Source organism: Neolamprologus multifasciatus, chromosome 3, assembly GCF_963576455.1.
Source record: "Neolamprologus multifasciatus chromosome 3, fNeoMul1.2, whole genome shotgun sequence".
Classification (NCBI taxonomy): domain Eukaryota; kingdom Metazoa; phylum Chordata; class Actinopteri; order Cichliformes; family Cichlidae; genus Neolamprologus; species Neolamprologus multifasciatus.
The window spans coordinates 9477315-9493516 of NC_140441.1; the positions used below are offsets into that span (position 1 = coordinate 9477315).

Genomic DNA, 16202 nt, shown 5'->3' on the forward strand with positions numbered 1-16202 from the left:
GCGAACTGTGTATAGAGAGCGACAGCACTGATTGGTGAGTGATGATAATTTGCGCACCAATTCCTCTGACATCGTCTTATCAATCGTTAGCTTACTATGCAAACATGACAAGTGAAATCTCCCGCAGCTTAAACATGTGAGAGGTTGATCGCGCAGAGAATCGCTGAGCGTTATGTGAGTGCGTGTGTAAAAGCAGCAGGATATATATTTTAGTTCTGCTGAGCCAAATAAGACAGGTCAGGGTGAAGAAGTGACAGCCAAAGAAAAGCTTACCACAAAACGGAAAAGTTATGACAAATCAGACTATAAGGCAAAAAGAAAGAGCAGCTTTATGGTTTCATGGACAAAAGAATTTCTGTGGCTGCAATATGACGAGCTAAATAACCAGGGCTGCACATAAGTGGTCCGCAGGTGCGCATTCGCTGTCAAAATAAAAAACGCGCACCAGATAAGTTGCAACGCGTGTTTGCGTACATAAGATTTTCTGGAGGAGGACAGACATTTGTTTAGAACTCTTAAAGATGTCGAAGAAGCTCCTTTAAGCAGTTACTTTGGTTTTCCTCCACCTCCAAACAAATGTCAGAAGGAGTCCGAACCACAAAAGAAGCGCGTATTCTCGGAAAAGTGGTTGCAGGAGGTGAGCTGGCTTCAAACAAATGATGAACGCACAGAGATGTGGTGCAGAATGTGCCGTGAAAATCCCACTCTAGTGGACAAAAACAGCCTTTTATATGGACGCAAAGGCGCGTTGCAACTTCTTATCTGGTGCGCGTCTTTTATTTTGACAGCAAATGCGCACATGCGGACCACTTATGTGCACCCGTGTAAATAACATAATGTTCTGCCGGGTGTGTTGTTGGTTTTCCCTCGATTTCTGAGTCGACAAGCGCCTTTGTTACTGGGACCAGTAATTTTAAGAAAGGCCCCCATTAGAACCCATGAGAAATGCAAGTAATGCATTATTGCTCAGTCTGCAATATCTTTCCCAGAACAAACACCAATTGCAAATAACATACTAAAAATAAACCTGAAAAATCTGTTTAGAACAGCGTACTATGTTGCAAAGAGTGAACTACCACTGGCACAATTTAGCAGTCGTTGCAAACTTGGCAAATGTCCTCGATCTTGGTTCCACTTACTTCTTACCCGTGACTTCAGTGGAAATTTTAAATTCAGGATCTGACACAGACTGATTCATGTCCTACACAGTTCTTACAAATTCATAGAAATTTCTGTTCAATTAGAACCAAGTATTTGAGTTGATTATTGTAATTTTTATACAATGTTGTAATTTGTGTTTCAACAATTTTTTGATTAATGTTTTGTTTCCATTACAATATTATACAATATTGTAATGGAAACAAAACATCAATCAAAAAATTGCTCTCTTTTTTATTCGGGCTACTTAAATTTATTTTGGGCTACCAAAACTGAAGAGTCCCTGCCCAAAGGGCTACCAGGGATTTTGAAATTTTGCGAGCCCTGAAACGCAAACCGGATTTATGACCAACCGCCATATCAGTTCAAACATAAGGCTTATTTTTGACCTTTTAGACTACTCTGACAATATAGATGATGATTCCCTTATTGTGTTTCTTGATTTTTATAAAGCTTTCGATACGGTAGAACATTGTTTCTTATTTAAAGCACTCAAAACCTTTGGTTTTGGTCCAAACTTTGTGTCAACTATCGAAATGTTTTATAAACACTGATTATGAAACACTTATTTATGGTCACCTTACAGCGCAGCGTAAAATACGACGAATGACGAATTGGAGTTTAGTGTCTAAAAAGTCAGATCTGTTCTCAGTCAGAGACTTTCAGGATCATTTAAAACTTAAATTTAATCTCATGTAGTCAGGATTTAAACTCAGGTTCAGTTATTTCAATAAAACCATCCTGAGACATTTAGAAGAATCGAAGCGTCGGAGTTCAAGAACACGGAAATGTCTGCTGTGACTGCGTCGCTCTGCTCGACTTTGCTGTTTGTCGGCCTCTTCGTGTTTGTCTCTGCAGGTGAGATTCACTCTGTGGGACAGAGAGGAAAAGCATCAGTCTGCTTTACATGTTAACAATATTTCCCGAATATGTTTTTTTCATATTGATTCAGTTTTTCCGTGTTTGTGATGGAGACACGAGGCTGGGTGGAGTCTGTGTGGACCTAACATGTCGGTGTGATCAGATCTCACACAGACAAAGAAGTGTAATGTGTGTGTCAGTGTGATGTGTTGTAGTTTCAGGAGTTAGCAAATATGGGGTTAAAACGAAACAATAAATAATAATATTGGCATTGGAAAACTAATATTGTAATTGAAAATATTAACATGGTTTCTGAAATAAATGTACTGAAAATGTTTGTACTGAAGGTGAAACCAAAATTGATCATGGAAAAATATTCACCGAAACTAAAAATACACACAAGAAAAACCTGATGAACAAGTTTTCACACAAACAGTTTTTTTCTTCAGCGCTGCTGTTTTCAGTTTTGTTTCTCCTAACTGCTTTGGCGTCCGGGAGCGCTTGAGGGGCGGGGCTTTAGACTTGCATATATTTGCATCAACGTAAACAAGTTGGCTTCGTTTAACCCCCCAGGGTAAATTAGGTTGATAGCAAGCTGATAAGCGCTCGATATTTCATGTATACTAGTGCGTTTCGAGCACTGTGCTTTTCATGCTTTATTTATTGGGATTTGAACTTTTCCTGTTCACAGTGAACTCTGCTCCAAAGTTGACAGTCTCTCCACCTGTCTGGAGCCAAGACTGCTTGGATCTTATAAAGTTAAAATATTAAAATGAATACATACACCCAGAAGTAATTCGGAAAAAGAACACAGACTTTAGTGATTGAAGTGATTGAAATGAATCTAAACTTTGGTTGGTTGTTGTTGGCAGACAGGCTGGTCTGAGTGTTTCACAAACTCATATAGGATTTTCAGGTTTCTTCCAGGTTGGAACAGAATAAAAAGACAAACCATTCTCAAGCTTATTCCCGTGTCGGTCGTGCGATCGAACATTGCAGCCGACTACAAAGCAAGTATGAATTATGGCTGTTGCGTGTGCTTTCGCCCCGGAAAATGGCGCATCCAGCCAAAATCCGCCCACCCCCGTGACATCACGCTCAAAGCCCTATTTATGGTCACCTTACAGCGCAGCGTAAACATACCACGAAATGACGAATTGGAGTTTGAACAAGTGTCTAAAGTCAGGTCTGTTCTCAATCAGAGACTTTCAGGATCATTTAAACCTTAAATTTAAGCTCATTTAGTCAGGATTTAAACTCAGGTTCAGTTATTTAAATAAATCCATCCTGAGACATTTAGAACAATCGAAGCGTCGGAGTTCAAGAACACGGAAATGTCTGCTGTGACTGCGTCACTCTGCTCGACTTTGCTGTTTGTCGGCCTCTTCGTGTTTGTCTCTGCAGGTGAGATTCACTCTGTGGGACAGAGAGGAAAAGCATCAGTCTGCTTTACATGTTAACAACATTTCCCGAATATGTTTTTTTCATATTGATTCAGTTTTTCCGTGTTTGTGATGGAGACACAAGGCTGGGTGGAGTCTGTGTGCACCTAACATGTCGGTGTGATCAGAGCCCACAGAGACAAAGAAGTGTAATGTGTGTGTCAGTGTGAGGTGTTGTAGTTTCAGGAGTTAGCAAATATGGGGTTAAAACGAAACAATAAATAATAATATTGGCATTGGAAAACTAATATTGTAATTGAAAATATTAACATGGTTTCTGAAATAAATGTACTGAAAATGTTTGTACTGAAGGTGAAACCAAAATTGATCATGGAAAAATATTCACCGAAACTAAAAATACACACAAGAAAAACCTGATGACCAAGTTGTCATCAGGTTTTTCAAACACAAACAGTTTTTTCTTCAGCGCTGCTGTTTTCAGTTCTGTTTCTCCGTAACTGCTTTGGCGTCCGGGAGCGCGCTTGAGGGGCGGGGCTTTAGACTTGCATCAACGTAAACAAGTTGGCTTTGTTTAAACCCCCAGGGTAAATTAGGTTGGTAGCAAGCTGATAAGCGCTCGATATTTCATGTATACTAGTGCGTTTCGAGCACTTTAAGTCGATCATTATCTTAAAAGAAGGCTAAGATGAAAAAAGCAAATTTATTGCCAGGGGGATCTGTAGTAAATCTCTAAAACAACTCTCGTTTTCTGAATTAATTTCGGAGACCTTTTTTTTGCCGAGCTCATTCATCTGGTCAAACCGCATGATGACACACTGACAGACAGACGACCAGCAGGTTGTCTCTGTCTCTCAGTGTCAGTTCTTTTAACTTATTTCTTTCACTGTTTTGACTCATGTTTTTAATCTTATTTTGAGCCTGAGTGAATCCTAAAGCATCGGCTTGTGATCTGTGAATTTTTTTCCAACGATGATGGGGTTTTTATTTCGCATGATTTTATTAGCAATCCTGACTGTTGTTTGGAGTCACTCACAAACAATTACATATTCACGTGAGTTTCTTATGGATCACCGGTGGAACAGCTTGTCTTTGGATTCTTACACCCTTTGATGCTTTCCAGCCCTGGATTATCCGGTCTTCACTGGAGCACTTGTGATTTTAATAAAGTCAAAACCAGAAATCCGGGTAAGAAGGAATTATATATATATACAACCTGCAGTGAAGACCAAGAGACATAGACTGTCGTTTATACCTGCTGCTATTATTATAGTTAATAACACTAAATCATAAGTGTTGTTGCTATGACTACTGCACCTTGTGCTTTGGTGATAAAGGAAATTCCATCCCTTTAACCTCTCTGCTCTGTGTTGTTTCCTCTTTCAGACCAGAAAATCATCACAGCTGAGTCTGGACAGAGGAACGTCACTCTGACATGTCGAGCTCCAAACAACATCATCACAGCTGTAAAGTGGAGCAGAACTGACCTGGGAGATGAACATGTCCTTTTGTACCGAGATGACCATGTCGAATCAGCCAACCAGCATCCATCTTTTAAGAACCGGGTTGATCTGGAGGACAGACAGATGAAGGATGGAGACGTGTCTTTGATTCTGAAGAATGTGACGACTGATGATAATGGGACATACGAGTGTCGTGTCTTCCAAAGAAGAACAAACCGTGAGAAGAGAGCTAACCCGAAGAATTCCCCCATCAGCATCATCTACCTGAGTGTTGTTGATCCTCCAGGTGAGTGAGTAGAGTTGAGTGTGTGTGTGATCAGAGGTGAAGCTGCTGTTGATGTTTGTTTCTAAAGATGTTGTTGATGAGACTTTGTAGAAAGCAGCTGGTCTGAGTGATGTGATCAGAGTGCAGTAGATAATGTCTGACAGCAGTTTGAAGAGGAAATGGATTCTGTTCTGTTCTTCACTCATCACCTACCTGACAGCTGACACCTCACACCTGTTTCTCACCTGCAGGTCAGACAGGAGGAGACACAGAGGATGGAGGGAAGGAGGATGGAGGGAAGGAGGCAGAAGAGAAGGAAGCAGGAGGGAAGGAGGATGGATCTTTTGGACTGAAAGTTGGTCTTCCAGTTGGCGTTATTGTTGCTGCTGTTGTTGTTGTTGGTGTTTTTTTAATCTACAGGAAACTTAAACCACAGAAGCTGGGTTCATATCAGCCTCCAGCTGAACAGCAGCCTGTTTGAAATGTTAAAATAAGATTTTCACAAGTTTTTAAATGTTATTTTTGTTTGGTGCAAAACATCGACATCAGTCCAACAGACAAAACAGAGTCAGGATTCAGGATTCGCCTCCTTGAACTGTCTCAGAGGGCTTCCAGCTGATCTGAGTCTCCTGCTGCTGTTCCAGCTTCTCAGAGCAGAGACAGACGAGGACATCCTGGATTTGTTGTCCAAAAGAAGATTGACCTAATGTCCCAAATCCCCAAATCCCAAAACGTTGGTTCTGTTCGTCTGGATGTAGCTTGTCAATGTCCTGTTTATAAGGTTGGGGAAACTTGCAGCCAGCTGAGACTGAAGAAGTCACCTGGATGAGTGACGAAACATTTCTCCCACTGAAAACACCACGTCCAGGTGAACAGAATCAACTTTTGGAGATTTACGTACCTGGATGATTGAACATGCATCAAGGCCCTTTCTCACCTGTACAGTCTGTTTTTGTTCTGTAAATAAAGTTTCTTAACCTGAATGTTGCTTCCTGTTGCTTCATGAGTAAATCTGAAATGAAGCTGAATAATCTGAGCTGTAATCAGTCAAAAGTGAGTTTGTGTGAAATCATCTTTGCTTCTGCTTTTAAAGTGAGTTTTTTTCCCCAACGATCGCCATCTGGTGGCCTTCAGAGAGAATGCAGGCTTCCATGTTTTATGCTGTGTCCACAATGGCTCAGTGTGGCGCTATTAGTATAAGATGGGATGTAGATTTTGTTACATTGTACCTGTGAGCACAAACTACATGCATCAATAGACAGGCAGGTCATGTACTTAAATTCATACTGTGCTACAAACCACTCAAAGTGCTTTTAATTAACCGCACATTCATAAAGCAGCTTATTCTGGGCACTTCATCTCCCTCACATACACAACCAACCTAGAATCTTCCACTCCAGAGTAGCTGAGTCCAAACTCCACACAGAAAAAAAGAAGCCCAGCAGGATTTGAACCTAGAACCTTCTTGCTCTGACAGGACAGCAACAACCTGCACCACCTATGGCAGAAACTGGATCTGTGCCAAAGCACCATCTCTCAAGGCGCACTCTGACATCTGTATGACCTGTGCTGTTTTCTTTTCCACTCTCGGGAACCTTGGACTTTTGAGTCTTTGTCCTTCGTGGGGTTTACCTGTGCAGGTGAGTTTTATATCAAAATCTTATTAATTTCATACAACAGCTGAGTGCTGTTGGCTGCTCACAGAGAGGACGCAGGTCTCCTGTCACCAAACCTCTGCTGTCATGCGACAAAGCAGATGTTCGTTTTTAGATGTACTCACACACAAACAGTTTGGTGCAATTAAGTTGTGAAGACAAGATTTTTCTGTTCATAACTCAGCTGTCACCAGCAGAGGGAGGAGTCGAGGCAACAGCTGATCTTGAGAAATCTTCTCAGGGTAGCAAAATCAAAGTCATTTCTTTACACATATTACAGAATGTAACAACTGCATATGTATCATATACATGGTTAAAATACATGAAATATACTTACTGCCTACTTTATATAAAAAACTTTATTGTTTTCTTTAACACTCATAATTAAACATTTCACTTAAATAAAAAAGGTGAACTGTTTAGCTTATATGATAAATAAACAATGCAGAAAGCTACACAACATGATGCGGCTCATTTACAAACACAAGTCTAACTTAAGTTTCACACTCTGTTACACAATACTAACCTGATCTGCTTCTGTTGTTACCTAGACTGTACATGGTTCCCACTGGTCTAACATTTCTCTTTAACTTTACTTTTAAAGCTTTCAAACTGTACTTTACCTTCTTTGTTATCATTATTTTTTTTAGCAAACTATTTTTTTTATTAACATTCTTTATTAACACAACTGATCTAAAAACAAACAAAAACAACAACATAAAAACCTACTGGGGAAAAGTTATTTTTTACTGTAAAAACCTCAGCTGTGTTTGTTGGTGGTGGTAGGTATCGTCCGTGCTGCATTCACATCATCTAGTAGATCTTCTGAGGGTACTTCATGTAGTCTTGGTAACCGGCTACAGTGGATCCAGGTTTCAAGCTCAGTTCCTCTCGCATTCAACGATCCTTCTTCTATCGCACTTGGGGCTTTGTACCCAATCTCGGGTGGGGGTGATGATATCTCTCCCCTGACCTGGCGTCCTGGCTCCCCCTTGCCGTAGCATTTGTGTTGTACCTCATCAATCTCTAGCTGTGCAAGCAATTCCTTCTTTTGAATGTTGGAACACTGAGCTACTAGTTGTTTCACCATCAGTGTGGATGTTGGTATCCAAGACTCCATAGGTCCCTCATTGTATCCATGTACCTCCTTCTGCTGGGGTTACTTGTGTAGTAGCGTTCCAACAACAACCTGTTTTCATCTCTTGCACACCAATGTCTTCTTGTCCAGTAGCCACTTCTCATTAGGTTGTCCTGGTTCAAATTTGTGAGATGCTTGTTTTAGTGTCACACCAGTCCATGATTTCACTTCTCTAATCATTCCGCACATGCTCCATGATGTCCTCTTATAATAAAACATCAGACTAAACCAAGTCTGCAACTCTTGAGGTCAAAAATATCCTCCTTTGTCCAAACTATGCTCATAAAGCATGCTGTCACATGCTTTCAATTTTATATAAACCCTCCTACAAAGCATGAATGTTTACAGTAAATGTGCACGACAAACAAATACAAGCACTCAGAAATAGGGATGGGTATCGTTTACGTTTTATCCGATACCGGTGCCAAACCGGTACTTTTGAAACGTGCCAAACCGGTGCTTAAACGGTGCTCAAACCGGTGCTTAAAGAATGGAGAACACAAAATTGGTCCAAAAACCTCTCATGTTCAGCTGTTTTTTTGTAAAAAGATAACAATGTTAGCCTTTTCTGCAGCTATGGGGCATATATGGTATCACTCTTGGCTGGAAGCAGTGCTTAAACAATGGAAAAAACACCAACTTTGTCCAAAAACCTCTCATGTTTAACTGTTTTCCACTTTTTCTTTGGTCATTTTAGCGTTTTTGGCCAGGGTGAAGGGGGTATCTGCCATCAAACAAGAAGACAGCCGCATGTAGCTATGATGGTGTTTGCTAGTTCACCTTACGTGCATTAATGTAATAACGTGGTTAAACTACTCAACGTAAATTACACACGAACAACATTAAGCTACTCACGCAGAGAAGAACGGCTGCTGCTGCATCATCATCCTCATCATTTCTGCTACACTGGCAGGGATGTTGCAAATTCAGGGTCTGATAACAGGCACCACACCCGCAGTAGATGTCTCGCAGCAAGCTATCAAATACGGCGCATTTCTCGGCTTTTAAAAAAAAACGCTATGCGTCGCCAGGTGTTTCATCGGATATGAGGTGTTACCTCCTTTGACAGTATCACAGTATCACCTTAAAGCACTTGTTGCAGGCTGCTGAGTTTGCATCTTTTGCTGATAAGTACAGCCAGACTTTGACCGCTTCGCCTTGGGCATTTTTAATCTGTAGCTCTGCTCTAAAAGAACGTACGTACCTGGACCCGCCTACTATCCTCGGAAACGTAAAATGATTGGCTAGAATCTAAAGTGTATGACATCTCAGGAAAAAAAAGCACCGAAATAAAGCACCGAAATGTGCGCTGCTTTTCGGTCTGGTTACTACCGTTTATGTCAGAACCGGTGCCATGATGGCACCGGATACCGGTACCCATCCCTACTCAGAAACCATCTAGATAACTTTTATGTCAAAGGTCATGGGACATAAAATCATTGTGCATCATCTTATAATAAAAACATTTAAAAAGTTTGCTGACTTTATGCAAAAAATAAGGTTTCAAATTCTCCTGCAGATTGAAATTCAAATCAACCTTATGCAAAAGTTCAATAAGGAAGATCTGTAGTTACACATCTGTCTGCTTTCCAGGTGTTGGCGCACCATCATGCCAGGCTGCTTTTCAAAATGGTGATAATGTGACAGACATCACATATCACACATGATCATCTTAAAGAACTGAAATAAACTGAATAAAGAGGGCGAGCTGTTAAAGAAGGAGTCCTCTGCGGTTTCTATATTCCAGCTGTGGCCACAGCTGTTTAACCTCTGCATCCTCTATCAGCTGTCCTCCAGATGCATTTTAGGACCTGACACATACTTCCAGCTTCCAGATATCTAAAGTACATCCTTACCAGAAGCTCGGGTCTCAGGAGGAAACTTACAGTCTGTTTGTTCTACTGTAACATTAAAGGTCAAAGGTCACATGAAAACTGTCATGCATTGGGAAAACTAATGCTGCACTGCTGCCACCTGCTGGCTGTTAACATGCAGTGACTGATGCCTCTATCTATTTACACAGTGCATACATTCGGCGGCCACTTTATTAGGTATACCTTGCTAGTCCCATGTTGGGCCCCTTTTTGGCTTCTGAGATATTTAAATTCTTCATGGCACTGATTCAACAAGCTACTGGAAACATTCCTCACAGATTCTGGTCCATATTAAAATGACTGCATCACACAGCTGCTGCAGATTTGTCCATGATGTGAATCTCCTGTTAAAACCACCTGTTGGACTGAGATCTGGTGACTGTGGAGGTCATTCGAGTATTTCAGTGAACTTGTTGTCAGGTTCAAGAAGTTACATTAGTTACATGACGCTTTATCCTGCAGGAATCAGCCTCCAGATGACACTGTGGTTATAAAGTGATGCACACAGCCAGTTAGAATACTTCAAGCAGGCTGTGGTGTTTAAACAATCCTCAGAATGGGGTCCAAAATGTGCCATTAAAATATCCCCCACTGCACTACACCACCAGCACTCTGTTACTTCTCCCTTCTGCAGAAGCAACAGGATCATGCTTCCACAAAACTCCTCTGTGATCTGTGTTGTAACTCTGAACTTATCCATATGATCCTGCTCTGTTTCTGATTGAATTCTCTAAAAAGTTACATTTTCAACAGATTCTGGTTTATGTGAGTCATCTTCTTCCTTTTCAGAGCAGAATGTCGGGAATATAAAAAGGTTCTCAACTTCACTGGATCCACTTCATCATGTCTGCATGCCAATCGGTAGTGATTTGACACACATGCACAATGACTGATCAATGGTCATGAGAATTTGCATAATTATGATGAAGGAACTGACCTCCCAGCCTATTGTTCCTTCAGTGATTCTAGTTTCAGTCATTATGCAAATGTACTGTTTATAAGATTGGGGGAACCTGCAGTCAGCTGAGACTGAAGAAGTCACCTGGATGAGTGACGAAACGTTTCTCCCAGAAAACGCTACGTCCAGATGAACAGAATCAACGTAATTATAGAAGTTTATTTTTACAGTACTCACAGAGCAAACATGTTGCTGCAAACAACAAAATGTCTACAAATAATTTATTACAGATTTGTAATAAGATTTGCTTCAACTTTATCTAGTAGCTGAATTTTGTTTAACCCTTTTTTATTCATGGATTTTTAACAATGATTTCCTGAATCTTTCTGTCAAACACGAGTTTAATTTCTCTACACTAGCAGAAAAGCCAAAGACAAACATGGCTTCTGCTTGGCCTGAATCAAGGAATTGAGCTTAGAGTTTGAATTTGAGAGGATTGTTGTGAAAAACAAAAACACACCATCGTTTACCATTGTTCACGTTTTTATTCTGAAAGGCCTGGTGAAGAATTTTCTTTTAAGTATGAAAGATAAATAAAATTTTTATGGCACCATCTTCTTCTTCTGCTTCTTTATTAAAGAAAGAAAAATATCTCTCCATTTGAACTTTCTGGACCTCAGTGGTTGTATGAGGTTTCATTTCATTTTCATCTCCTTTGTGAGGAGAACAAACAGAATCTAAACCAGTGTGTTTACAGTGAATGTGAGAACCAGTTAGAGAGCAGCAGCTGGATTCCAGTTGTTGGACTGGTGGACGACTGCTGGGCTGAGCAGAGCCTCTCTGTTCTCTTTATATACAGGAAAGTGAAAGAATAAGGACATGTCAGTGAACGCATCAGAGTTATAACATAACTTTCTGTTTAAATGTTGAACTTTGGACACATTTTCTGCTGCTGTATGAACAGTACACGACAAGTATCAGATCACACAGCATCTGCAGATGTTTCTGATACGTTTTAACCACAACTTGGCTCAGAGTGAAATCTAAATACTGCTGCACTCACTCTGAACCCTGATGAAGAAAGAGGAGGAGTCCCCGGAGCAGAACCAGGAAACACTGAAGAGATTATATGTCTCAGCTGGCTGGAAACGCCTGTTCCCTTGGAAAGGCTGGAGGAGGCGGCCTGGGAGAGGGAGGTCTGGTCTGTGTTTATCTGCCCCACTGACCCGGCTGTGGATAAGCTCACATTTTACTAGAATGAGGATGTGTGTGCACTTTTTTTCTACTGTCACACTTTGAACTTGAGTTTAATTATTTTAACTTCTTTTCCTTTCTCACTTCCTGTTCATAGTAAAGGAAAAGTTCAATTCTGATTAACAGATTTTTAATCTTTGTACTAAAAGATCAACAGCTGTGCTCTGTAGTCTTCGACTGTTATCTTGTGTTAGATGATGATGTCATCCATAACTGACGTCTCCCCTGTCTGAAACACACACAGAGGACATCGGTGCAGACAGTGCAGTCCTGTCACTGACATAACCTCACAAGTATCAACAACACAAAAATAATTCACATTAATTATAGAAGTTTATTTTTACAGTACTCACAGAGAACAATTACAGCAGCAAACATCAGGATGTTGCTGCAAACAACAAAATGTCTACAAATAATTTATTACAGATTTGTAATAAGATTTGCTTCAACTTTATTTAGTAGCTGAATTTTGTTTAACCCTTTTTTATTTATGGATTTTTACTGACTTTTACTGACTGACTTTACTGACTCAAGGAATTAAGCTTAGAGTTTGAATTTGAGAGGACTGTGGTGAAAAAACAAACAAACAAAAACAAACCATTGTTCACTGTAAAGGTCGGCAGAGTTTAAAGAACCGTCTGGATTCTGTAAATCTCACAGTTAAAGCCTGTTTGCTGTTGTTACGTTCCCCTGAGGGGTCTAGGCGGTGAGGGGGAAGTAACAAAAAGTGTCCGGGGCAGGAAAAGGAGTCAAGGAGGCAAAGGGGTTAAATTAAATAGTTTTATTAAAGTAGCTCAACTAAAAGAGACGGACAAGCCGCTATCACCATTTAAAGAAACAAACAAACCTCAAGCATTGGTCAATAAAGTAAAAAGTAAGTCAAAAAGAAAGAGCAGCTCACTAACTGCAAATACACCAAATGCACAGCTTGCTAGCTGCAACCACACAAACACACCTGTGGACTCCACCCTGATGATTGTTTGAGTGAGTGAATTTTCTCTGTTTAGTTTGATATTTAAACATGTTTGAGTGATTTGTTGCGTCTGATTGGCAGCTGGAAACTATGTGAAAATTACTGCATTTTGTTTGCAGTTTGTCACACAGCTTCTTCTTATTCAGCATTTAAACAGACAGATCTGTGTCTACAGTTTGAAACAACCTCACATTGAAAAAATGTAAAATGTGGAGGACTGCTTTCAAATGAAAAGCCTCATATTTTTACATGTTTTGCATTATTCTTATGTGTTTGATCTGGGGTCAACCGGTACTAGAAATTGTCGTTATATAATACAAATGATTGAATTGAATTGAATGTATCCTCACCTAAACCTCAGACTTCTGTCATAAACATGTTATAAACATCAATACCAACTTGTATTGGTACCTGATTATTACAAAGGAAGCTCAGGCATGTCTGTACATGTCCTGTGGCCTGCTGTTTTCTGTCCCTGTGTGTGTGTGGGTGGGTGTGCGCGCGTGTGTGTTTTCTCTCTTGCTGTATGAGCTTGCATGCAGGGTTTTGCAAGTAGCGTGATTGCAGTTTCCATGGTGAAATCAATGTTTACTTTCATGTTTACACTCCGTCTTTGGGCTGAAAAACACAAGATTCCTGCAGCAGCTTTCTGTCTGTGCGTGGGAGGGGGGTGAAAACAATAACTCAATAAAAACTCCATTTAAAAAAGTACAATTCAGATTTTTTCAGGATTTTCGAAATGTTTTTAATGTAGTTTTAAAAATAAGTAAAGTGATTCAAAATCAAATTAGGGATCATATTTTTATGTTTGCAATTAAAATTTACTTACTTTTTTTGTATTTGCAGTTTACTTTCCTTTTATTGGTTCTGCTGAGTCATTGGACGTTCCAGTATAAAGGAATGACGGAGCGCGTCACCAGAGTTACTTACTATACGCTCTAGTGTCTTGTTGCGCTGCAGAGTACAGGCTGTTGTTCCTGCACATGGAGTGTTATTCACACTTGTAAAGTCTTCAGCTGTGACATATGAAGAATAAGAAGTGACAGTAGAGCGACACAGAGCCCTTATCTTCACAGTGCAGCGGTGGATTCAGCCTGTTTAAGGTAACTAACAATGCTAATGCTGTCAGACAGCACTGAGCTGTTACATTCATACACAGCGTCACAGCAGTCTTTAAAATAGTGATTAAAACGCTGCCTGTAAACAAAGTGTCATCAGACAGGATGTCATCACTATGCTTTCAAACAATTCAGATTAAAATGAGCTGACAGCAAATCGTTCCTTGTATTACTGCACAAGGAAAAGATTGGAGATGACAAAAATGATTTAATGGATTTTGTTTTCATTACACGTGTGCACACTTTCAATCTGAATGACGACATAAATGGTGATAGTAGTGTGCAGTAGCGGTTTTAGATACGGGCGACACGGGCGGTTGCCCAGGGCGGCATCATGGTGGGGGCGGCATCGCGGCTCGTTCTCATGCTGCCCCGACATCATGCCAGCGCATATTGGGAATGGCATTGGTTTTCTATCGCCCATTTGCTGGGAGTAAGGGGGCCCTCCGTTTGCGAGGTGCGCCTGCTGCTTGCGGCACAGGGAGGAAAGGGCGGGGCGGCGGGGGATGCTCTGGCTGGCTGGAGCAGCAAAAATTACCAACTCCCAAAATAAAACAAATTACAAACAAACCAACAAACACGAAAACACCAGACATCATGATACAGACTTATAATTTGCACCGATGTTTTTTCTAAATTCTATACGTGAAAAGTGAGCGCGAGAGCCCTCGGTGCGCCTGCTCGCTGCTGAAGTCAAAGTAAACTTTATTGTCATCTCCGCTACATACAGTCCAGTATATAGAGAGACGAGACGACGAGGCTCCAGTTACAGCAGTGCAAGTAAACAAACAATATATATAAGAAGAGTAAGAAAATAAATATACACTTTAGGACCAGGGGTAAAGGGATCAATAACAATTGAAAATGTATATTTTATATTTTGTTGATCTAAAGTCTCACACACAACCCGTTTTTAAACTCTAAAAAAAGAGAAAAGAAGAGGAGCGTAGCGACTTCCACAGTCGCTAGAGGCCGGGGACTGAGCCTGCCTATTTGCCTGTCAACTTTACGCAATAATGCCAGACGTGGAATTGCTTGCTTGTTTATTAAAGTGCTTGGAAAGTTTACAGAGCAATGTGATCGGCTCGCGATTCAAACTCTTAAAACATCACAGGCTCTAATGCAACAAGGGGAAACTCGTTGTGCTGCGGTCAACAAAAACTACGTCTACCCAGCCCTCCTCTCTGTCAAAATCAAACCAGTGAAAGACAGACTGACAACGCCCTCTTAATGTCGCAGCTAGCACCCACGTGACTCCCGTTACACATCACCATAGCAACCAAACAAATGAAAACCGAGTGATCATTAAAATTCAATACATTTAATTATGACTCCTACAAGGAGAAACGAGCAAAAGATACAGGTAAGCAGATGTGTCATTGGATAATGGCAGGTCATGTATCCTAAAACATTAAGAATCAGAATACTTTCTTAATCCCTAAGGAAATTATTTGGGTCACAGTTCCTCCAAGAAGAAATGGTAAAAATAGTAACAGTAACAGACTAAACTCCAAACAATATATACAATAATATAATATTAATTAGTCAGTGTCAATTGTTGATTTGTCCTGTTCTCATTGTATGACGAATTATGATGTCTGTTTAGTAGCCGTTTGCATACAACGTTTGCATACAATGCATACTCTGTCTCTCTCTTCGTGTGTGTGAGGAGGGGGGGCGCCAGAGGGGGTGTTCGCCCAGGGCGCCAAACAGGCTAGGACCGCTACTGGTAGTGTGTGTGTGTGTGTTAAGAAGCCATTTGTGTCTGTGTGCTAACAACTATGTGCTAACCAAATTATTTCCCATTTAAAGAAACAAACAAAAGAACAACATGCATTAAATTATTTCATTGTAAGAATCTGATCCATAGTTCTCACTTTGCAAAGGCAGTCTGATTACAGCACTAATTGACATGTTAAAATACGTCTTTTTACAATCTCCACCTGATCACCATCCAGCAGGAGGAGCAGTGAGTCCTGAGGCTGTGCTACCAACCAGGATTTCATCTGATCCAGGTAACTTCAGGGTCTCTGTACTGCTGGGGTAAATCACCACGGTAACTTAATCAGATTGGACATCAAGAATACTGTAGTTTAGCTTTTTCTCTCACGCTGCTGATTTTATATAAAATACACAACATATATT

The 16202-nt window shown here is 40.5% G+C and overlaps 1 protein-coding gene across 6 annotated transcripts in view; it reads left to right on the forward strand.

The window, feature by feature from the left end:
* Positions 1-1787: 1787 nt before the first annotated feature.
* The window catches only part of LOC146521490 (ICOS ligand-like), a 230323-nt gene continuing 215908 nt past the window's right edge, over positions 1788-16202 (forward strand). The window contains exons 1-3 of one of the 6 annotated variants that reach the window (XM_085155243.1): positions 1788-2016; positions 4806-5168; positions 5399-7150. In XM_085155243.1, coding sequence (XP_085011369.1) covers positions 1947-2016; positions 4806-5168; positions 5399-5628 — 663 coding nt within the window. In that variant the 5' untranslated portion in view covers positions 1788-1946 and the 3' untranslated portion in view covers positions 5629-7150. Of the gene's footprint in view, positions 2017-3138; positions 3424-4805; positions 5169-5398; positions 7151-13832; positions 14043-16015; positions 16073-16202 lie in introns of those variants that run through there. The other 5 variants (XM_085155242.1, XM_085155245.1, XM_085155244.1 and 2 more) reach the window with 5 other exon arrangements.